At 39.9% G+C, this 25,384-nt stretch overlaps 1 protein-coding gene across 1 annotated transcript in view; it reads left to right on the top strand.

Moving 5' to 3' along the window:
- The window catches only part of SUCLG2 (succinate-CoA ligase GDP-forming subunit beta), a 222,894-nt gene that overhangs the window by 22,084 nt on the left and 175,426 nt on the right, over positions 1–25,384 (top strand). Inside the window, exon 2 of the mRNA XM_054034186.1 lies at positions 20,143–20,284. Within this exon, the coding sequence (XP_053890161.1) occupies positions 20,143–20,284 (142 nt within the window). The remainder of the gene's footprint in view (positions 1–20,142; positions 20,285–25,384) is intronic.

The following is a 25,384-nucleotide window of genomic DNA, read 5'->3' as shown; positions in this document are numbered from 1 at the left end:
CTTATGTCCTTGCTTTCTTAGATTGTGCTGGAATGATCATTTCTCCCATTGTCCCTTTTTAAAGCAGACTGGGAAAAAGAGCAGCTTCTTTTAACTAATGGGAAAACGGAAAAGAGTAAAAAATGTCTTTCCTTTTCGAACTCTTTTCAGCTAAAATAATTTCACTTTGTGGAACTGAAATATCACTATTTCAGGTAAGCACTTCCCTTGATTTCTGTTAGATTGTCACTTTCTTGATGTTTCATACTGGAATGTGCTGTTTCTTGACTTTCTATCTGTAGTCTGCTGAGGCTTCTGTTAAACTACTTCAAAACAGCTTGCTTTGTAATGACAAGAGGAAATTGGCTTTCCATTGAGTCTCAAAGTCTGTGAAAGGCTTTAGGCCAAGATCTGTAAAGTCCGATAGAAGACTAAGCTCTAGTTTGAGTGCATGAGATAATACTAAATTAGTGACATAAGCCACCATTGATGTATGTGAAAATCTCTTTGAATCATATTAAATGTAGCCCTTCTGAAGTCTTGCTGCTCCAAAGGATGAACTCCCCAGTGAGTTTGGGTGATTGTTCCAGAGAGGAAGGACTGTTGTCCATTAATTAGGACACTAGACAGACTTGGGTTCAAGTCTCTTCTCCGCTACATACTTTTGTGTCTTGAGGCATGTCCCTTAGCCTCTCTGTGCCTTAGTTCCCCATATGTAAAATGGGGATGTTAATACTTCCCTACCTCATAGAAGTGTTATGAAGGTAAATATATTAATGAATGTGAAGAGCTCACACACTGAAATAATGGGGGCCATATAACTACATCTCTACCCCGATATAACGTGACCTGATATAACACGAATTCGGATATAACGCGGTAAAGCAGCGCTCTGGGGGGTGGGGCTGTGCACTCTGGCGGATCAAAGCAAGTCTGATATAACGCGATTTCACCTATAACGCGGTAAGATTCTTTGGCTCTCGAGGACAGCGTTATATTGGGGTAGCGGTGTACCTAAGATACATAGATCATTAAGGTCCGCCAGTTCCTCACAAGAAAGTTTCAAGACTGCAAATATGGTCAGCTTTGACTATTTCCAGTGTGTACTTGATATAAATCTGGGGTAAAGCCACATTTAAACACACAAATGGAGATTTTCAGCAGCCCTGAGTGCACAGCAGATCCCACTGAGGTTAGCGGGCATTTGCAAGCACTCGGTACTTGTGAAAATCCAGCCACTTGTTTAGGTGCTTAAGTCTTGGCATCTAGCTTTGAAAATCTTGGTTCTGCTCTCAAATGTTTGATTGAGTATAATTTTTTAAAACCAGTTTTTAGCTATTTAAAATTGGAAACATTCATTAAAACGTAGCTACAAACCGAACCCTCAGTTTTTCTGCTTTTTCTGTGTGGTGAGATTAACTTAGTTATTTGACTTTAACATCTTGTTTCTAGAAGGTACATATCTATTAGGAATGCTAATAATTATCCAAATGAATAGGCTGTCTAGCTTTCAGAATGCAGTCTGTTTAGGGGGCATATTTCACAATCTTATTACTTGTGTAATTTGAAGTTGAGATGGTTACATAAACCTTAACAATTGTAGTGACAGGTCTCACTCATTCCGAAGAGTGAGTATATGGTTCAGCAGTATAAAACAGTAAATTGTCCTTGCAGTTTATTGATCAAAATGTTCTAGCCCTTGAAGAACTTGCAAGTGTGACTTTTTTTTTCCCCCTTTATGAGGCAGACTATATTTACTGTGCAACAATGTTCATGGTGTACTTTAAAAGGGAAAGTGGAACCAAAAGGCTTATAATTATTAATTGGAGTCTGCTGTCTGTATCTGTCATCTTCAGTTCATTTCAAAATAAGTCCTATTCAAAAGTCCTTTTAAAAAATGTCACAACATCGGGACTTTAATATGAAAAGTTTCCCCTGCTGAACCTATAGGAGACTGAATGAAAAGATGACTTCATGTAAAATAGGATTGTTCACAAAGTAATGGATTTTTTTAAGTTAACCATAACTCTTGTCATATTTTCATACTATTTTAGATCAGAGGAGGGCAACCTCCATTTCCACCAGGAGGAGATTTAGGTGTGGTTTTTACAGGCTAAGACTGTGCCCTCTTTCTTCTCTGTGCAGTAGTACAGGGCTGTGTCCTGGTCAAGGCCATACTAATGAAGGCAGTATGGTTTAAACTGGTAATTCCAAATGCAGTTGTTTAACATTGTTTTACCTCTGGGAGGGGTAAGAAGTCTCATCAATGTGGTGCACATGGTGTACCCATGTTACGTTTTGAAATATGGAGATTTATTAGATTTGCTGCAGAATCATCCTAGTTAGTTCTCCTACGAAAGAGACAATGCAGGCCAGAATTTCATCCAGTGATTTCTGCATCAAGCCAAATAATTTGGGGCTAAACTGAAGGACATCTTTCAGAAAGACATCCCATGTTGATTTAAAGATTTCAAATGAGTGGTGCCCTGCCACATTCCTTGGTTCCATTGGCTAGTTACCCTTACTGTTAAAAATTTGCAACTTATTTCTAGTTTGAAATGTTTGTGTGTTGGCTACTACCATACCAGGAAGCAAACAAGAAAGTACATTTAACTAAAAAATATATGTATACATAAACACACATTTATTTAATTAAATGTCTGATAGCTTAACTACTGTAGATAAACTTTTTTCTTAAATGAACATTGTCTGATACAAACATCTTCTGTTTATTTTCAAAGTTTTCATTCGGTATCAATCCAGCTCTTGTTAGTTTTCTGACAGCAGAGCGTAAGTGTCAAAAAATCAATCAATCAGAGAGTGTTTTTTAAATGGATTCTTCGGCCACACATTTGTATAAGTATACAAAATAAAGCCTCCATATTTTAACACTGGTTCATTTGAAAGCTTCCCCAGTTATCTTTCCTGCTGTTCCTTTTGATATGAACTTCTACTACAATATTGTAATTACATGTATTGAACAGCTCACAGTGTAATAGAAATCTTTTCTTCTATTATTGATGACTTTTTCATTATCCTCTTTGTATGTTTGTTTCCTTCCACATACACTTGGAACTGTAAAGATTTCTTTGTATTACCCACCATAGCACATAAACTAGTGAAATAAGTTGTGAAACAGTAGAGAATCTGATGGATAAGCACATACGTTTTTGGTTAGATACTTTTGCTTTAGATAACATATACTAAAGATAGATGCTGTTGTCTATTAAGACACATTTCCTAAGGATTTTTCCCCTCATATTTTTCTTCCCAGATGACTTGTATCCAATATAACCCATTACAAGATGTTCCATATTTATAAACCTGGACACTATATATATATGGCAGATCATTTGCATTGGGAGAGCTGCTTCACACAGAATCTATGAGCACAGGTTATAGCTATATTTGGTTCAAGGAAGCAGAATTGCGCGGGTAGGTGTTAGATATTAGTCTGTATTTCATTTGACCAGCCTTAAAATCAGATCTTTCTAACATGGCCATCTTCACTTCATGATATGAATACTGGTTTTCTATCTTGAATAAAGAAGGGATACTGCAAGTCATGAAATTGAGTGTTGTTTTTCCTTTTACATTTGTCCAAATAAAGTGGCACAAACAAGCTTTGTTTACTATAACTCATAAAATAATCCCCATAAATGCATTTTCTTCTTTTACGGATTGTGAGAGTACAGACTATGGATTTGCCCTGAAAAACTCTTGCTAGGGGAAAATAAGTCCTTCAAGTTACCTTACTTTTCTGGTGGAGCTATCAAAAATCTCATCACTAACCCAGGCAAGGCAAAATCCTGCATAATATTTATATTTAAATATCATTTTGTCTTACAAGAACTGTACAAACATTAATTGAGTAGTCAGTTAAACTTGTCTAATGTAATTCTTAACTGGGACAAATACTGTTTTTGTCTTACGTTGTTTGTACGTATGAATTCTGTTTGGGTATTTTATATAGTTGAAAAGCAGCGTGGAAGCGTATTTCTTCATTGTCCATTACTACTTAGACTCAGGCTTGGGACACTGGCTGTCCAACATTCTGATTGACTTTTCTGATGACTTCAGAGTCCCAGCAAAGCATGGTTGAGATCTCCTATTTGAAATCATCAAAAAATATCTTGTGCATCTGCTAAGTTAAATGTGGAGAGGGGAGTTAGTTTGTGGGGAGTGAGTAGGTTGAACAGGCACCTGGAATGGGAGAAGGTGGGTCTGAATTGCTAAAGATGACTATTTTAAATTGTTCCTTCCCCTCAAAGCTGCCTTTTCATTAGCAGATTGTGGCCCTCCAGTCACTTTCAAGCCACTTTGTAGCGTAAAGCTGAATTGGAAACTCTTCGGTCTCCTGAAACTGGCAGACTAATGGCAGAGTAAGCTACCACAGTAAGAGAATTTTGAAAGCTTTAAAACGGACAATTTGGGATTTTGGAGAACTATGAAATTTTATTTTCCCTTCCTGTCTTCTCAGTGTTAGCTATGTGTAGGGCCCTACCAAATTCATGGCCGTGAAAAACGAGTCACGGACTGTGAAATCTGGTCTCCCCCCGGGAAATCTGGTCTTTTGTGTATTTTTACCCTATACTATACAGATTTCACAGGGGAGACCAGCGTTTCTCAAACTGGGGCAACCCTCAAGAGGATTGTGGGGGGAGTTGCAAGGTTACTGTAGGGGGGTTGCGGTATTGCCACCCTTACTTCAGCCACTCACCTCTGAAGGCAGCGCAGGAGAGGGGTCAGGTGCCCAGCTCTGAAGGCAGAGCCCTACCAGCAGCAGCGCAGAAGTAAGGATTGCAGTACCCTACCATGCCACCCTTACTTCTGCACTGCTGCCTTCAGAGTTGGGTCAGGACCCCTACAGTTACACCACCGTGAAATTTCAGATTTAAGTATCTGAAATCATGAAATTTATGATTTTTAAAAATCCTACGACTGTGAAATTTACCAATATGGACCGTTAATTTGGTAGGGCCCTAGCTATGTAGAAGCATGAACAACCAGAATAGACCGGTTTGGCAGTCTTTTGTTGGATCTTTATTTTGAAATGCCTGTTGATTGTCAGTAAAATACTCTGAAAGTGAGGAAATGCATGTTGTGAAAGAGCTTAAAATAAATCTCTTTTCATTAAGAATTCCATGTTGTAAGCCAATGGCTCTCAAACTTTTTTACTGATGACCCCTTTCACATATCAAACCTCTGAGTGTGACCCCTCTTTATAAATTAAAAACATTTAAAAATATATTTAACATCGTTATAAATGCTGGAGGCAAAGCGGGGTTTGGGGTGGAGGTTGACAGCTCGTAGCCCCTCATGTAATAACCTCATGACCCTCAGGGGTCTCAACCCCCAGTTTGAGAACCCCTTTTGTAAGCAGTCATTATTTGAAATTAGTAATATTAATGGATGCATTTTTTTAATTACTTCTGCATCACCTCTTGGCGAATGCAGTTTTATTGATGGATTCCTTTTGTCTGTCTGTGTATGCATTACTCCAAAAAAAAAAAATTGTCTGTTAATCTGGTTACATGCCATTTGTAAGATTTGAACATTTATGGATGCCATAGAACTTGGTGTATCTTCCTTAATTTGTGTTTGTTCTCAAACTTCACATTATTATTATTATTTATTACACAGATGAAACAATTATTTCAACCCCATTTGGCTCTATGCTGTAGGAAGTACATAGTAAGAGACAGTCCTTGCTTTAAAGAGTTTGTCTGGTTATTTTATAAAATTATGTTTTAGTAACCTTGTACACGTAGATTAACCATTCATATTTTGGTAAGTGCACTTTGTTTTAAACCGAACACTAGTAAATTGCAGGTTGAAGTCCAGAAGCAGAGCCTCTTTAATAGATTATCCAAAAAAGTGCCTGATTTCCAGAAGTGCTTATGCAAACTGGCAATTTATGCATGCAAATGGATACTGGGACGTATAACTTGCCATTTATATCCACCGGTATTCAGTGTGTATGCTCAGTTGATGTAACTGTATGTTCAGTTACGCAGGAAATGACACAATAATTTTTGAAATTCTTATTCTTAAACAAAATTCCAAAGTAGAGTTGAAAATCTGAATCTTTGAATGTTTATCTGAATCCATCCTATTAAGATTTCCCCGTCACTATTTATACAATGCTTTAATATTCAAGAAAAAACACACCAGCCCATTAATATTTAGAGAGAATATGTGGTGTTTAAAGATTACAGATCTATGGCATTTAAAGCAGGATGGTAACTGGCTGAAAGTCTTACGTGATCCTCTCCAGTTCTTGCTACGATTTTCACAAACGATGACACTTTTCAGCAAGATATTGCCTGCCAGCAGCCACCAGCTGATTGAGCGAAAGGCTATACAGTTGCGTATTTGGCTGATGTTTATCTGTCATGGACAGGCAGGGATCTGGAAACTGGTTTATCAGCCCAGGACAATCAATTGCTTTACCAATCCAAAACTTGTTCAACATTTGCGGGTCGAAAACTGCCATTTCTGAACATCAAAGCACATTTGAATAGGTTGTATGAAGTCAGCTTTTAGTTTCACACAAAAACATTTATTCTTTGGGGTAAGATAAGGCCATGTAGAAATTAACCTACTGAAAGTAAGTGAAAAACAATGCAACGTGACTGGCACAATGGATTGGATAATGAATTACATACCCTCTTTTCTAAGTCATAAGTTCAGATCCTATCCAGGTTACTGCTAGCTGGATATCTAATAGTTGTGTCTCTACGGTATGTGAGATGAATTGGGGTACTCTTTAGTCTGTTTCATGGTGAGTTAGCATCTGAAATTTGAGCATGTTATGCCAGCTTACTTGGAGTCATTGCTAGTAGTTTCAGCAGAGAGGCCAAAGATTGAATGAACATGAAACTGAACTAGCTTCTCAGGGATAGTGGTGGGGCAGCGTGGTGGAGCTTGCACTACCTGTGTATCCGTTTTGTGGCTAAATGGAAGATTTCATTCTGTGGAGAACTAAGGTAGTATCTTTTCCCAAGCAGCCAATTACCCTACAATTTGAAAACTTTTTTTTTGTTTTGACTATATTAAGGCAGTTTTTCCTGTTCAAATGCACAAAAAATAAGGGGTTTTATTTTTTGGTTTGCTTTTTTAAGCAGACACTTGGAAGAAACCTTGTGGGTCAGATGAAAGATCCTGAGAGTCTGACGGTAATTAATGCTGCATACGTATAAGAACTAAAATATCTTCGTTAACTGCTATTTCCAAATGTCTTTTTATATATGAAAACTGTTTCCTTCTGTAAGATATAGATTCATAGATTCATAGATTATAGGACTGGAAGGGACCTCGAGAGGTCATCGAGTCCAGTCCCCTGCCCGCATGGCAGGACCAAATACTGTCTAGACCATCCCTGATAGACATTTATCTAACCTACTCTTAAATATCTCCAGAGACGGAGATTCCACAACCTCCCTAGGCAATTTGTTCCAGTGTTTAACCACCCTGACAGTTAGGAACTTTTTCCTAATGTCCTACCTAGACCTCCCTTGCTGCAGTTTAAACCCATTGTTTCTGGTTCTATCCTTAGAGGCTAAGGTGAACAAGTTCTCTCCCTCCTCCTTATGACACCCTATTAGATACCTGAAAACTTCTATCATGTCCCCTCTCAGTCTTCTCTTTTCCAAACTAAACAAACCCAGTTCTTTCAGCCTTCCTTCATAGGTCATGTTCTCAAGACCTTTAATCATTCTTGTTGCTCTTCTTTGGACCCTTTCCAATTTCTCCACATCTTTTTTAAAATGCGGCGCCCAGAACTGGACACAATACTCCAGCTGAGCCCTAACCAGAGCAGAGTAGAGCGGAAGAATGACTTCTCGTGTCTTGCTCACAACACACCTGTTAATGCATCCCAGAATCATGTTTGCTTTTTTTGCAACAGCATCACACTGTTGACTCATATTTAGCTTGTGGTCCACTATAACCCCTAGATCCCTTTCTGCCGTACTCCTTCCTAGACAGTCTTTTCCCATTCTGTATGTGTGAAATTGATTTTTCCTTCCTAAGTGGAGCACTTTGCATTTGTCTTTGTTAAACTTCATCCTGTTTACCTCAGCCCATTTCTCCAATTTGTCCAGATCATTTTGAATTATGACCCTGTCCTCCAAAGTAGTTGCAATCCCTCCCAGTTTGGTATCATCCGCAAACTTAATAAGCGTACTTTCTATGCCAATATCTAAGTTGTTGATGAAGATATTGAACAGAGCCGGTCCCAAAACAGACCCCTGCGGAACCCCACTCGTTACGCCTTTCCAGCAGGATTGGGAACCATTAATAACAACTCTCTGAGTACAGTTATCCAGCCAGTTATGCACCCACCTTATAGTAGCCCCATCTAATTTGTATTTGCCTAGTTTATCGATAAGAATATCATGCGAGACCGTATCAAATGCCTTACTAAAGTCTAGGTATACCACATCCACCGCTTCACCCTTATCCACAAGGCTCGTTATCCTATCAAAGAAAGCTATCAGATTGGTTTGACATGATTTGTTCTTCACAAATCCATGCTGGCTGTTCCCTATCACCTTACCACCTTCCAAGTGTTTGCAGATGATTTCCTTAATTACTTGCTCCATTATCTTCCCTGGCACAGAAGTTAAACTAACTGGTCTGTAGTTACCTGGGTTGTTTTTATTTCCCTTTTTATAGATGGGCACTATATTTGCCCTTTTCCAGTCTTCTGGAATCTCTCCCGTCTCCCATGACTTTCCAAAGATAATAGCTAGAGGCTCAGATACCTCCTCTATTAGCTCCTTGAGTATTCTAGGATGCATTTCATCAGGCCCGGGTGACTTGCAGGCATCTAACTTTTCTAAGTGATTTTTAACTTGTTCTTTTTTTATTTTATCCGCTAAACCTACCCCCTTCCCATTAGCATTCACTATGTTAGGCATTCCTTCAGACTTCTCGGTGAAGACCGAAACAAAGAAGTCATTAAGCATCTCTGCCATTTCCAAGTTTCCTGTTACTGTTTCTCCCTCTTCACTAAGCAGTGGGCCTACCCTGTCTTTGGTCTTCCTCTTGCTTCTAATGTATTGATAAAAAGTCTTCTTGTTTCCTTTTATTCCCGTAGCTAGTTTGAGCTCATTTTGTGCCTTTGCCTTTCTAATCTTGCCCCTGCATTCCTGTGTTGTTTGCCTATATTCATCCTTTGTAATCTGTCCTAGTTTCCATTTTTTATATGACTCCTTTTTATTTTTTAGATCGTGCAAGATCTCGTGGTTAAGCCAAGGTGGTCTTTTGCCACATTTTCTATCTTTCCTAACCAGCGGAATAGCTTGCTTTTGGGCCCTTAATAGCGTCCCTTTGAAAAACTGCCAACTCTCCTCAGTTGTTTTTCCCCTCAGTCTTGATTCCCATGGGACCTTACCCATCAGCTCTCTGAGCTTCCCAAAATCTGCCTTCCTGAAATCCATTGTCTCTATTTTGCTGTTCTCCCTTCTACCCTTCCTTAGAATTGCAAACTCTATGATTTCATGATCACTTTCACCCAGGCTGCCTTCTACTTTCACATTCTCAACGAGTTCCTCCCTATTTGTTAAAATCAAGTCTAGAACAGCTTCCCCCCTAGTAGCTTTTTCAACCTTCTGAAATAAAAAGTTGTCTCCAATGCAGTCCAAGAATTTGTTGGATAGTCTGTGCCCGGTTGTGTTATTTTCCCAACATATATCCGGATAGTTGAAGTCCCCCATCACCACCAAATCTTGGGCTTTGGATGATTTTGTTAGTTGCTTGAAAAAAGCCTCATCCACCTCTTCCACCTGGTTAGGTGGCCTGTAGTAGACTCCTAGCATGACATCTCCCTTGTTTTTTGCCCCTTTAAGCCTAACCCAGAGACTCTCAACACTTCCGTCTCCTATGTCCATCTCTACCTCAGTCCAAGTGTGTACATTTTTAATATATAAGGCAACACCTCCTCCCTTTTTCCCCTGTCTATCCTTCCTGAGCAAGCTGTACCCATCCACACCAACATTCCAATCATGTGTATTATCCCACCAAGTTTCAGTGATGCCAACAATGTCATAGTTGTATTTATTTATTAGCACTTCCAGTTCTTCCTGCTTATTCCCCATACTTCTCGCATTTGTATATAGGCATCTAAGATACTGGTTTGATCTTTCCTCCCAGTTTTGTCCTGACTCTCCTTTCTCTCTGCCAATATAGCCCACACTCCCTCTCGTTTCCGACCCATCTCCCCGGTCTCCATGTTCCCCACTTACCTGTGGGCTTTGCTCACCTGTCCCCGTCGAACCTAGTTTAAAGCCCTCCTCACTAGGTTAGCCAGTCTGTGTCCGAATAGGGTCTTTCCTCTCCTCGAAAGGTGAACGCCATCTCTGCCTAGCAGTCCTTCCTCGAATAGCATCCCGTGGTCTAGGAAGCCAAAGCCCTCCTGGCGACACCATCTTCGCAGCCAGGCATTCACCTCCATGATGCATCTGTCTCTGCCTGGGCCCCTACCTTTGACAGGAAGAATTGAAGAGAATACCATCTGTGCTCCAAACTCCTTCACCCGTACTCCCAGAGCCCTGTAGTCACTCTTGATCCGCTCAATGTCACACCGCGCAGTATCATTTGTGCCCACATGGATGAGTAGCATGGGGTAGTAGTCAGAGGGCTGGATAATCCTCGACAATGCCTCCGTAACGTCTCGGATACGGGCCCCCGGCTGGCAGCATACCTCCCGAGATGAGATGTCAGGGCGACAGATGGGCGCCTCCGTCCCCCTCAGCAGAGAGTCTCCGACCACCACTACCCTACGTTTCCTATTCGCAGTGGTGGCAGCAGACTTTCCAGCCTTAGGGGTACGAGGCTTCTCCTCCTTTACTGTAGGGAGTGATTCCTTCTTTCCTGTGTCAAGAACAGCATAACGGTTACCTATAACCACGGCAGGAGGGTTCGGAGCAAGGGTGGAGCACTGCCTGCTGCCAGAAGTAACCAGCTGCCAGTGTCCACCCTGAGCCATCTCCTCCTCCACCAGTGGTGTATCAGCAGTCCTGCGTACTGGGACAGCTACCTCAGCTGTCTCCACATGGACACTGTCGAGGAATTGCTCATGGATACGGATGCTCCTCAACCTAGCCACCTCCTCCTGTAGCTCTCCCACCTGCTGCCTGAGAGATTCCACCAGCAGGCACCTCTCACATTGGATGGTCCCCCCAGCCTGGATATCAGTAAGTGGAAATTGCAAGTTACAGTCTTTGCAAAACCACACCAGGATCTGGGTAGAGGCATCCATGCTTAGGCACTCTGTCTGGCTACAGGCACAGGTGGAGGAGACAGTAGCAGTGCTGGCACAGGTGTTGCGGGTCTTCCTAACCATCGTAAGGATCCCTCTGTCAAACTCCCGTCTGCAGCCCCCTGTCAGCTGAAAGGGTTGTTTAAGCGAAAAGTTATGAATGTAGTTGCTTTATAGGTATTAAGGGGAATCAAGGGAAAACAGATGGAACCAGCAAGGGACCCTCGCCCCCTTCCTGCTCCCCTTCCAAACTCCCTTGCGAAACTCCCTGTTAGCAGCCCCTGTTCGCAAAGCATGCTGTTTGTTACACTCCTGTTTAATTATTGTGGTGTTCTTATTCATTTTCTAATTGTTTTTTAATTTTTATCACCTTGTGACATCTCAAGCAACAGGAAACTGGGTAGGGAACGAACTTAATTTGACATCCCTGAGATAACATGCTACTATTACAGAGAGATGAGGGAGCAACCTTTAGCCCTGAGCATTTTATACAAACAAAACAGCAGGAAATAGAGATGATTGTGGCAGTGTAAAGAGTCAACTTTACTCTCTAGAAATAGCCAATAAATGTCTGGTATATTTAGGTTTTGTGGGGGGGGGGTCAAGAAAAGATACCTGGCTTTTCCTTTTATTGTACCTTTGTAACTCATCTGAATGACAAACGTGGGTGAGGTAATAATATCTTTTATTGGACCTACTTCTGTTGGTGAGATAAGCTTTCAGAAGAAGAGCTTTGTGTAGCTCGAAAGTTTCTCTTTCACTAACAGAAGTTGGCCCAACAAAAGATATTACCTCACTCGCCTTGTGTCTCTAATATCTTGGGACCAACACAGCTATTACCACCTGCAAACAACAATGGAAGATCTCTCATTTGAATGGTAGTTTTTGTACAGTGTACATGCCCACAAGCAAAATATACAGAACTTGTATATGTATAGGCATAACTCACAGCAGGTTTGTTAAGAAGGGGAAATTCAGTTACCTCTAATAGTGTTTCTATGAAAACCTGGCTTGGCCCCACAATTTAAAAAAAAATCTCTGAACTCTTTGAATACCTATGGATTAACACTAAGGAATACTAACCCAAGAGTGAGAATCGTGAGTCTATGGTGCCTTTAGAGGAAGTGTTTCCTCTTTATCTCTATTTTTTCCTTACTTTTGCAGGTGCATATCAGTCTTAATCTTTGATTCTATTTGTTTAATTTTTCTCTTTTTATATTAGCTTCTAAGACCAGGGAAAGAAAAGAGAGGCAGGAAATCACCCTGGAACACTTTTTACAGTGGAGATACATTAAGTTTTCAATCACAACTTTCAAATGTGTCACAAACTGAGTATACTAATGCTCGTAGTGGTTACCTATGACGCTTTGACCAACCCCTTTTAAAAAATCCTGTCTATGCAGTTTGATTTAAATGACCCCCTGCCTTGCCCTAAAAAACACTGCTCTACTTTTAACAGTATCTGGGTTCTAAATAATGGCTCTTGTAAAAATTTGTTAGTAGTAACATTGATTCCATTAGAAGCCTGCAGTAAAGATGTGAATGACAGTTATCTTACATGCTAGTAAAAATGTCCTTTGCTGGGATTAATTCTTGTAGCTTGAGTTTCACTTTATCCAACTATCTGGGTTTTTAGTTTCTGTGGGTTAGAAACACAGATAAGTCCCAGAACAAATTGCCTAGGGAGGTTGTAGAATCTCCATCATTGTAGGTTTTTAAGAACAGGTTAGACAAACACCTGTCAGGAATGGTCAAGTTATTGCATAGTCCTGCCTTGAGTAAGGGGTTCTGGACTAGATGACCTACACTTCTATGATTCTGTAAAGGGAGCCTTGTGCTTATTTCCCCTTGGATAAATGAACTTGAATTTAAATATACAAAAAAGGGGTTGGGTGCAGAAAAAGGAAAGAAAATTAGAAATAATTCTTTGTTTTCTTTAACCATGAAGCCTTCTTTGGACTGTTGGGAAAACAACAGAAAAAGTGAAGTTCTAAGATTAAAATACTTTTACAGTGATGAGGATTTTGAATTTGAGGGTTTAAAAAAGAAAAAGTGTGCTTTAAGAAATTGCCATTTTCCAAAAGAAAACAATCTTCTGAAGCAATATCAGCCAGCAGAAAATGTTTCACACCAACAGATACTGAGGCTCAAGTTCTCCCAGTTCTTGACTGTCAGACTACAAATGCAAAATTCAAGATGTCACACACAATCTCAGGGGCTTTTACAGCAAGGTCCACTTATTGACTTTTTCCAGTGCTTCCTTGATAGGTTGGAGTGACAGAAATACCTATGAAACGGATTACACTTCTCATGTTGCGATACAACCCAGCAGTGAAGAAATAGATTGCTAAGAAGTAAATGGCATAAAACCCAAATCTATCTTCAGCTATTAAAACATGTTGCTTTCCACCCAAATGCAGCCCTGTGTGAAAGAGTGTGAAATATATATGGCATACTCCCAGGGATTTTCCTTTGATTTTTTTCTGACAGAAATGTGGGGGGGGGGGGGGGAGAGAGGAAGGGCTATGGGGGAAAGGGGAGTTAAGAGGGAGAACAGAAATAAGAAAATAGTCCGTGCTTTTCCTTGTTTTACTCTTCCCCTTTTCAGCCTTTTAGATTTTCTTTAAAGAGACTTTCAAATGACTTCCACTGATCCTTGCTCACAGCCTGGTTCCCCTATGGTTTGTTTTTTATGGATGGACAAGTGTGCATTGGTGCCTCTGGGAGTGCAACTTAATACTGCTGTGGGCAACTAGATTGTCCACAGCAGTAGAGCTGTGGCATAAAGGGGAGCGGGAGAATAAATAATAGAACTGGCAGGTTGGAGATGCTAGTTGCATTTCATGCCACATTAAAACATCCTGCTAATAAGTCTCAAGGGGAAGAATTGGCCTGGAAAATGTAAGGTTTCTTTAAAAACCTGTTACCATAAAGCCCTTTGTGGTGTTTGTCTTAAGGCTGTACAGTTGTGCAATAGCACTGGTAATGTCAGTCAGTGCTGTATCTTATTTTTACCTATAAGATGCATCATGGTATGGAGTGTATGATCCCTAGGATGTTTTTCCTGTCTACAATATGTTGATGAGGTTTTGAGAATACTTGGAGGAAGTGCAAGTGAGGGGACTTGTATCATAGTGTCTTCTGAGCCCTGGGTAAAAGTGAGGAGTAAAGACTTGGAGGCTTTCATTCATTCTATTCACCGTAGTCCCACCCATCCAAAGGTCTTTGTTTCCATTCTGATTAAGATGACTTTTTCTGTGTTATCTTCAAGCATGTATTTAGTATAACTGAGAACTACTTAGAGCTGGGTGTTAATTCTAAGATTAGTGTCTTTTCTGCTGTTGGTTCATCACAGTGTTTTTTTCTTTAGCCTATAATCCATCACAAATGAATCCAAGTCATCACTTTTAAGATGTTCTTGAAAGAGAAAAGATCTTTTAGAGAGGGGCATGTCTTTTTCCTTCACTCAATCTCTTGTAATTACGGTCTTTTGCCTGCCCTTATCAAGGCAAAAGATCTGTTTTTCAAGAGCTTTAATGTAACTTTTTCATGTCCCTTTGCTCTGCAGAGTTTTTAATATGGAGTCAATTTCCACTGATTTCTAAAGTGTATAGATAAGCAACAAATGTATATAATAGTAGGCTGTTTTCATTCATCATCTTCACTAGTTCATTCATCACATGGAGTTTGTTGTGAAAAATCCTGACTGAAAGCCCATCTTGGTTGAAATTCAGGGTTAAAGTAAGATGGTTGCGCAGTACTTTATGTATCGGGGGTAGCCGTGTTAGTCTGTATCTACAAAAACAACAAGGAGTCTGGTGGCACCTTAAAGACTAACAGATTTATTTGGGCATAAGCTTTCGTGAGTAAAAACCTCACTTCTTCGGATGCATAGAGTGAAAGTTACAGATGCAGGCATTATATACTGACACATAGAGAGCAGGGAGTTACTTCGCAAGTGGAGAACCAGTGTTGACAGGGCCAATTCAATCAGGGTGGATGTAGTCCACTCCCAATAACAGATGAGGAGGTGTCAATTCCAGGAGAGGAAAAGCTGCTTCTGTAATGAGCCAGCCACTCCCAGTCCCTATTCAAGCCCAGATTAATGGTGTTGAATTTGCAAATGAATTTTAGTTCTGCTGTTTCTCTTTGAAGTCTAGTATCAGGGGGTAGCCGTGTTAGTCTGTATCTACAAAAACAACAAAGAGTCTGGTGGCACCTTAAAGACTAACAGATTTATTTGGGCATAAGCTTTCGTGAGAAGAAGTGAGGTTTTTACTCACGAAAGCTTATGCCCAAATAAATCTGTTAGTCTTTAAGGTGCCACCAGACTCTTTGTTGTCTTTGAAGTCTGTTTCTGAAGTTTTTTTCTTCAATGATAGTGACTTTTAAATCTGTAATAGAATGACCAGGGAGATTGAAGTGTTCACTTACTGGCTTATGTATGTTACCATTCCTGATGTCCGATTTGTGTCCATTTATTCTTTTGCGGAGGGACTGTCCGGTTTGGCCAATGTACATGGCAGAGGGGCATTGCTGGCACATGATGGCATATAGAACATTAGTGGATGTGCAGGTGAATGAGCCCTTGATGGTGTGGCTGATGTGGTTGGGTCCTCTGATGCTGTTGCCAGAGTAGATATGGGGACAGAGTAGGCAACGAGGTTTGCTACAGGGATAGGTTCCTGGGTTGGTGTTTCTGTGGTGTGGTGTGTAGTTGCTGGTGAGTATTTGCTTCAGGTTGGGGGGTTGTCTGTAAGCGAGGACTGGCCTGCCTCCCAAGGTCTGTGAGAGTGAGGGATCATTTTCCAGGATAGGTTGTAGATCGTGGATAATGCGCTGGAGAGGTTTTAGCTGACATCTAGTGGACAGTAGTTCCCGCAACTTGTGACGTATAGTACTGTAGACCCCTGTTTCATCGCTTTTAAATTCCTGGGGATATACATTTCACTCTGTAATCCTTCACTCCAATCTACATGTGTGTATGTATATATATGATATGTATATTTACCCGTCATAAAAAATTGAGCTGTATACTGGTGGCAGTTCATTTGTAGCAGATTGCATTAACCTTTTGTTGAATGAATTCAGCATAGGAATATTTTGAAGACCAAAGAATCCAAATGAAGAGTGTAAAGTTAAGCTCCCAGGATTTTAATGTTATAACTGTGCTTGAACACACACACAGAGGAAAAGAGGCGGGGCGGCTTTTTAATGTCCTGGATATATCTAAGGGTATGTCTATACCACCCACCAGATTGGCAGGCAGCGATCAATCTAGCAGGGGTCGATTTATCGTGTCTAGTCTAGACGTGATAAATTGACCCCCCCCCCCGAGCGCTCTCTCGTTGACTCCAGTACTGCACGAGGGCGAGAGGCGCAGGCGGAGTCGATGGGAGAGCATCAGCAGTCGACTCACTGCAGTGAAGACACCGCGGTGCGTAGATCTAAGTATGTCGATTTCAGCTATGTTATTCAAGTAGCTGAAGTTGCGTAACTTAGATTGATCCTCCCCCCAGTGTAGACCTGGCCTAAGAAACCTTCTCCACCCTTGCTAAAATATATGCTATAATTCAAATAGAAATTAGGGGCTTGATGCAGGAATTATTGGGTATGGTGTATAAATCAAAAAGTAAATGTATTGACTCTGAAGATCATAGAGAAATAGAAAACAAGTTGAGACACTTGCATGGTGGAATTATTACCTAAAACTAGTATCAGAGGGGTAGCCGTGTTAGTCTGAATCTGTAAAAAGCAGCAGAGGGTCCTGTGACACCCTTAAGACTAACAGAAGTATTGGAGCATAAGCTTTCGTGGGTGAATGCCCACTTCATCAGACCCATCAGTCTTGCGTCTGATGAAGTGGGCATTCACCCACGAAAGCTTATGCTCCAATACTTCTGTTAGTCTTAAAGGTGCCACAGGACCCACTGTTGCTTTTTACCTAAAACCAGGTTATTGTAGGTATTCACTGTAAGCATTTTATTCTTCTAAAATACTTCTCACATTATTTAAAATGTGAGTTCTGAGCCATTTGTAATTATTTATGTTCTGCAGGAATCACTTTGTAATATGCAAAACCTCACATTTCCTGTATAAAAGTACATGGCTTTTACGTGTCTTTAATATCAGTCTTTTGTGTCCTGTGTTCAAACAGATGGATGTTTCTGTTTGATTTAATGTAATATCTAAAACTCCAGTATTGCATAAAAGCCATATATTGTTGAAAGGTGGACATATTAACACTTTTTGTTATTAGTATAAAACTATATAAGGATAATCAATGTTTTATGTCCTGATTTTAGAGATCCAAATATTAATATAATAAATAATCCTTTCTGTTATGTCCAGCTGGGAGGTGCCAGCATGCCTTCAGTGCATTTTATTTTATCAGCAGCTGAGAAATTATGGTGGTTTATCTGCCACCAGGGCAGCAGTTCATCTCTCCATAAGGAGAAGAGTGTCTTCTTCATGACACAGATTGTAATTAAACCACTTCCAGGTAGCACTGCTGTCATTCAGGCTGATGTCCCTTTTCAGTTAACTCTTCCCGTTTTCTATTTGACCATTTTAATATGGATCCCAAGAAGAAATGTTAGCCAGCCTGCAGATATTTCTAAAAATATGGCAGTGCTTGGTTAAATGTGAGAGGGGAGCATGAGTTGGTTTGTCATGGAACATGTAAAATCTCTTCCCCCCCCCCCCCCCCATCTTCCCCTTGTAAATGTTAACTAAAGTTAATTTTTTAAAGAAATTGTGTTGACAATGAAGGTTGTTCCATATTCACTGTAAATTGTAACACTCTGATCTGGGAACATATAAAACCTCAATTCTGTAAAGATTTACCCATATGTTTAATATCAGTGGGATTACTGATGTGTTTGAAGTTAAACATGTACAAATGTTTTGCAGAATCAGGGCCTAAATGACATTACATTTATTTTTTACTTTAGATCATGGAATATATAAAGAAAAAAATATAGTAATAATGGAAGTGTAACATGTACAAAAGCAAGGAAATTTGGATCTAGAGTAACTTATCCAGATAAGTGGTATGGCTTATGGGATAGAGGAAAAATGTCCAGAGGGTTGCACAGCTTTGATGGCAAAGCTATCTAGTCATGTGGTTTTCCCGAAGCAGGTTTTATTACTAAATTGTTGTAATTATTTGTTTCTTCTACAACCCAATGGGTGCTAGGTGCTTTCAGACACTAAATGGCTGATATTGTTAGCAGTGGACATGGAGACTTTATTCTCTCCTGGTAGTGGTGCCTCTAAGGGCTTGTCTATGCTACCTGCCGTATCGGCAGGCAGCGATCGATCCAGTGGGGGTCGATTTATCGTGTCTAGTCTAGGCGCGATAAATGGACCGCCGAGTGCTCTCCTGTCGACTCCGGTACTCCACCGGAGCGAGAGGCGCAGGCGGAGTCGAGGGGAGAGCGTCAGCAGTCGACTCACCGCAGTGAAGACACCGCAGTGAGTAGATGGAAGTACATTGACTTCAGCTGTGTTATTCATGTAGCTGAAGTTGCATAACTTAGATTGATTTCCCCCCACCCCCCAGTGTAGACCAGGCCTAAGTCAGTGTTGAGGCTCCTTAGGGGGGAGAGGTGTGGGGGGGAAGGGGATGGTGCATGCTTACATTTTGTCTGTGCAGTATCCGTTATGTGGATAAATAGGACTTCAGTCTCCAGGAGGCTGTCACTCTGGCACCTTTCACCACCACTAAATTCGCTTAGCCTAAAAACAAAATCCAATTATATTTGGAGAGTGTAAAGTGGAGCCAGGCAGGCAGCCACCTGATGTGACTGACATCAGAATACTTCACCACGTTTCTAACTTTGTTCATCAAAGCTGTTCATGTTGGACGAGGAAGCTAGAGAAGATTGTTCACAATGCTCAGCAATAGTCCGGCAAGGTCTTTAATAGTATTTGAAGCTTTAAAGAAAGAGCTGAGGCATCCCAGCTAAAAAGTGTGAAGCTGGAACAGCTGACCATGTAACAGTACAGTATAGAAAGGAGTAGACTTCAGGCCCGCTCCTTTGAGCTCACAACTCTGAAATGCCCTTTTCTGCACTTTTCAGTGGTGGACCTGTGGCACTTTTCAGATCTTTTGTTTTGTTGGCCTTTGGTTTTATGTGCATAAGTCTCTATCTCTCTCCCAGCCCCCTGCCCACCGATGGTGTATATATAATGCATACACATATGTATAATTTGTAAACCTTGTATGGTGAGGTTGGGAAGTTGTTTCTTCTGCTGCTATTCCTGGACTCCTATGGCCACACTGGTCATTTGCTAGTTCCTTTAACAAAAGGTCATTAAACCAGAGCCAATCGGGAATAGATACCAAACCTTTTAAAATGTGTTGGGATTTATTATTACTTTGAAAATTTAACCCTTAATTAAAATAATTTTTTTTCCTACTCAGATATACAGTGTGTGTATATAGTGTCTGAGAAACTTATTGTATGTAAGACAACTATTTAATATTTAGTATGTTGTGGAATTTAAAATAAAGCAAAGAATATTTTTATTAATGTAACAATTTTATAATAGTATTTTTAGGTAGCACAGAAATGCATAAAACCATAAATATACTGTAGAAATCAAACCCAGTAAATTTGCAAACCTGTGTTGATTTAAATAAGACATACACATCAAGCCAAGATCACCCTGTGAGCCTTGTGCAGCATTTTAGTATCTTTGATAGGTTTCAGAATGTTTTAGCCACACATTTGAAATGGCATTTCCCTAAAATGATGCCTAAATAATTTCCATTTCTCCTAAATAATTTTGTTTATTGTTAGTTTGAGGTGACCATGAGGCTTAATAGTGCAGTTGACTGTTGCATGAACTGTTCATAATGAGCATTTTGTTATTTCTCTTTCTTTCTGTAGGCTGTTCAATTAACCTCGAGACGATGGCTGAACCTGCAGGAATACCAGAGTAAAAAACTGATGGCAGACCATGGGGTTACAGTTCAGAGATTCTTCGTGGCTGACTCTGTGAATGATGCCTTGGCGGCTGCTAAGAGACTAAGTAAGTTGACTAGTAATGGGTGATATCTCCTTTGCTAGATACCACCCTGGAAAATAAATTGCCTTGTAATAAGTTATATTAGTTGCACACGATCTTAAATTTGATGTTTATTGTAGAAGTTTGAAATATCATCCAGTCAATAAGTGCTTGTTTCATTGCACATGTGAAGCAAGCTTTATAACAGCAATATTTTTCAGAGCGTGGTTTTATTTCCACCATAATGTTATTTTGTAAACAGCATATAACATGGAGTCTTTAACATTGCTTATGTCAGTTTTAATACATTCAGAATCAAGACTGCAACATTATGAGGGTCTGCTATAGAAATCATTGTGATGTCATGAGCAGGGTCATGACTTCGGGAGCAAGGGACAGAAACAGATGAACGTCTTTTAAAAAACAACAACCTTGTTTTCAAACAAAACTCTGTTCTAACAAAGGAAGAAAACAAGTATAAATAAAATTACTTTTAAACAGATTTATATTTGTGTATAGTGGGTTTATTCATATGAAGAATTTGAGCCACATAAAGGTGAGTGACAAAAAGTGTGTGACAAAAGCCAGGAAAGGAACCCAGATGTGCTAAATCCAAATTCTATGCTTTGTTCATGTTCCGTATCAACATTGTGGTGTACCTGCAGGAAGAATTTGGCACAGAGTATTGAAATACACAGTGTTCCTGTGTCACGGGGACTTTGGTTCAAACATGACAGAGTAGCTGTGCTATTCAAAGAGAATGTGGTTTGGTAAATCACCCTGCTTTTAAGCATTTAAAAAAAAATCTGATTAGTAGATATTTCTATTTGATAGCAGCTTGCCCTTTTTTCCCCACTCACCGTTCTTAATCAGAACAGGTTGGCACTACAGCCATCATATTACTCGTGGATAGTCTATCTTCCAGCAATTGTCTGTTTAACAATAAAAAAGCTGTTTTTTGTCTGATGTTTCTTATCTTTATAAGCTATTTAAATATACCGTTTAGTTAAATATTCTCAAATCTTGCACACAAGAAAGTAAATTAACATGGTTATATCAGAGACCTGAACTGACCTCCAGGAGCTAAAGGGTATTAATATAATGGTGTGGTGAATCACTTAACATCATTAGAATTGTGGACTTTTCAGTAATTGAAACTAATTTAAACCTTTTGATGTTGACAGAAGTATTAAACCCTATTTTTCAAAATCATTTCAAACGAACATTAAATGTTTCCATTTTGGTCATTATGTAACTTAAAATGACAATGATGTGACCTATTAGGTGTCTGATATATATATATGATTTGTAAAAAATTGTCTGAATAAGAAGCCCTTTTGTAATACCCGTATATGTTTGTTGTTGAAACCAGTTTAAAACATGGCTTGTCTCAAAGTGCAGATATTATCGTGATTTGTTGTGCAGTATTTTAGCTTGCTGATTATGTGCTTGAGATTCTTACTGTCAGCAATCTCTGTACAAAAAGTGCACCTTAATATTAGAAAAGCATGGAACATGACAATGCAAATGTTAAGGCAGAATACTTCTGTATGCATTCATTTTAAGAATTTTTCAGTGTATTTCAATACAGTAGTCTCATATTAACATGTTAGGGAAAGAAATGCCAGTGGGAAGTACCTAAAATATTAATCTGCCCAATGAAATACTGGAATAATCGAAATAACTTTTTTCAAGATTTGTTCATTGAAATGACCATGCATCCTTTTAGTTTGAATGGACCTCTGGATAGTAAAAATAACTTTGTATATTAAAAGAAAAACTTAAACTATCGTGAGACCAGATTCTGCCTTGAGTTATTTGTATACAGCTTCACTGGGTGCATTGGAATTGGGTCTCAAGTTTGTAATCCAAGTCAATGTCAGTAAATGTGAAGTTTACCTTCCTTGAATTTGTGGAATTCTGATCATAGATTCTTCTCTGGAGTCTCTTACTATTGACTATTCTGAGTCAGAATTAGACTGACCGCAGTGGAGTGAGAAGTATTCCTTTTTGGACACTTTCTCAGATCATTGTCTCCATGACATATGGGAATGAGGATATGGAGGTAGCTATTACCACATCCGAGGTAGAAGCCAAACTCGAACAGCTTAATGGGACTAAATCGGGGGGCCTAGATAATCTTCATCCAAGAATATTAAAGGAACTGGCACATGAAATTGCAAGCCCATTAGCAAGAATTTTTAATGAATCTGTAAACTCGGGTTGTACCTTATGACTGGTGAATTGCTAACATAGTTCCTATTTTTAAGAAAGGAAAAAAAGGTGATCCGGGTAACTACAGGCTTGTTAGTTTGACATCTGTAGTATGCAAGGTCTTGGGAAAATTTTTGAAGGAGAAAGTAGTTATTACTATTGACCTCAATGTCCTTTGGGACAAAATACAACATGGTTTTACAAAAGGTAGATTGTGCCAAACCAACCTGATCTCCTCCTCTGAGAAGGTAACCGATTTTTTTAGACAAAGGAAATGCTGCGGAGCTAATTTATCTCGATTTCAGTAAGGCATTTGATATGGTTCCACATGGAAAAGATGGGGATCAATATGAAAATTGAAAGGTGCATAAAGAACTGGTTACAGGGGAGACTACAACAGGTCGTACTGAAAGGTGAACTGTCAGGCTGGAGGAAGATTACTAGTGGAGTTCCTCAGGGATCGGTTTTGGGACCAATCTTATTTAATCTTTTTATTACTGACCTTGGCACAAAAAGTGGGAATGTGCTAATAAAGTTTGTGGATGACACAAAGCTGGGAGGTATTGCCAATACAGAGAAGGACTGGGGTATCATACAGGAAGATCTGGATGACCTTGTAAACTGGAGTAATAGTTATAGGATGAAATTTAATAGTGAAAAGTGCAAGGTCATGCATTTAGGGATTAATAACAAACATTTTTGTTCTAAGCTGGGGACGCATCAGTTGGAAGTAACAAAGGAGAAGGACCTCAGAGTATTGGTTGATCACAGGATGACTATGAGCCATCAATGTGATATGGCCATGAGAAAAGCTAATGCAGTCTTGGGATGCATCAGGCAAGGTATTTCGGGTAGAGATAAGGAGGTGTTAATAGCATTATACAAGGCATGGGTGAGACCTCATCTGGAATCTGTGTGCAGTTCTGGTCTCCCATGTTTAAGAAGGATTAATTCAAACTGGAACAGGTACAGAGAAGGGCTACTAGGATGATCCGAGGAATGGAAAACCTGTCTTATGAAAGGAGACTCAAAGAGCTTGGCATGTTTAGCCTAACCAAAAGAAGGCTGAGGGGGGAGATATGATTGCTCTCTCTAAATATATCAGAGGAATAAATACCGCCCTCCCCGGCCGGGAGACAGCGGCGAGCCCAGCTGCGGCCCCGCTCTCCCCGGGTGAGCGCCGCCCCCCTCCAGGTGCCGCTCCAAGCATATGCTTGGAGGGCTGGTGCCTGGAGCCGGCCCCAGGAACAGCCTTCCTGAGTGTTTGGCTGGTGAGTCTTGCCCACATGCTCAGGATTTAGCTGATCCCCATATTTGGGGTCGGGAAGGAATTTTCCTCCAGGGCAGATTGGCAGAGGCCCTGGGGGTTTTTCGTCTTCCTCTGCAGCGTGGGGCACGGGTCACCTGCTGGAGGATTCTCTGCACCTTGAAGTCTTTAAACCACGATTTGAGGACTTCAGTAACTCAGATATAGGTTAGGGGTTTGATACAGGAGTGGGTGGGTGAGATTCTGTGGCCTGTGTTGTGCAGGAGGTCAGACTAGACGATCATAATGGTTCCTTCTGACCTTAGTCTATGATTCTATGATTTCCCCAATTAATCCTTCTGAAGGCTGCTTTATATTTCATGCTTATTTTGAAAAACACGACTGAAGCTTTATAAATGGATAGTCAAGGCCAGCAAGTTGTTTGGTATCCTAATTGCAGTCATTTTCATAGAGATTACCCATACTCCTTTTGTTTAATAAGGTAGCAGTGCAAATGCATACAAACATTCTATCCCATACTGCTTCTGCCCTTCTTGTTCTAGGCAGCTGGATAGAGATATTTAACCCCTAATGGAAATTTTAATTTTTTTTTGCTCTGGAGTTCTAGGGATTTTTGTTCTAAATGCAAATCTAGGATACTGTTTTGTAATCCCAAATCCATCCATCCTTTTTACCTCTCCTCAACTAACAGTCATGATAGTGACAGGTTCCCCAGGTAACACAGGCAAAAATCTGTGCTGTGGTAGTTTTATCAGATAAGACAGAAATTCAGCATCCCTGAGACACTCTGTCTGCTATTTCTTAAACTCTTTCTCTCTCACAAGTTCACTTTCTATAGTATTGGTTCCAGTGGAGCTATTATAATATAGCCACCTTCCTGCATTTAACTTGAGAAGAGGTGCTATGTGGGTGAAAATCAGGAAAGAGAAAATGGGGGAAAAGAAAAGGATTTATAATAGAGACAAAAATAAAAGCTTGTCTAAGTAAGACAACTCCCACCTGTTCATGCTCTCTGTATGTGTGTATATATATCTCCTCATTATATGTTCCATTCTATATGCATCCGAAGAAGTGGGCTGTAGTCCACGAAAGCTTATGCTCTAATAAATTTGTTAGTCTCTAAGGTGCCACAAGTACTCCTGTTCTTCTTTTTGTCTAAGCTTACTTGCTTATAAAAATAGATAGGAGTTCATTTGAATAACAGTCTTATTTTTTGGCATATTCACAATATATTAATGATGTCATTGACGGTGGCATGTAAATCACAGGAATATTGATCTAGGGAGAAAACTGTATTGAAAATATTTTTTATCATGGAAAGAAAAATAAAATATAAAAGCAGAAACTAATTCTCTGCCACCTGCAGAATGTGAACTGTATGCAGTGCTTTTACTGAACTTGGCTAGCTTGTCAACACTTTCAGCTACCTAAATGTTTCCATCAGTCAGTGATAATTTACTCTTTTGTCATTTTGCATCAGAAGAATAGACAGTTACTGTGCAGTAAGGGAATTGTGCTTTATAATATGAAGAACAGTTGCATGTTGAAATGATTGACATACTCATCGATCCATTAAGTAATTAACAATATCCTCCTCATCATTCTGCATGTTGTGCTGTCATTTTGTCATAAGGTGTGGTTTG

This window comes from Malaclemys terrapin, chromosome 7 (genome assembly GCF_027887155.1).
Source record: "Malaclemys terrapin pileata isolate rMalTer1 chromosome 7, rMalTer1.hap1, whole genome shotgun sequence".
Taxonomy (NCBI): Eukaryota; Metazoa; Chordata; order Testudines; family Emydidae; genus Malaclemys; species Malaclemys terrapin.
The sequence above is the reverse complement of the archived record's forward strand: the minus strand, read 5'-3'. Positions and strand labels throughout refer to the sequence as shown.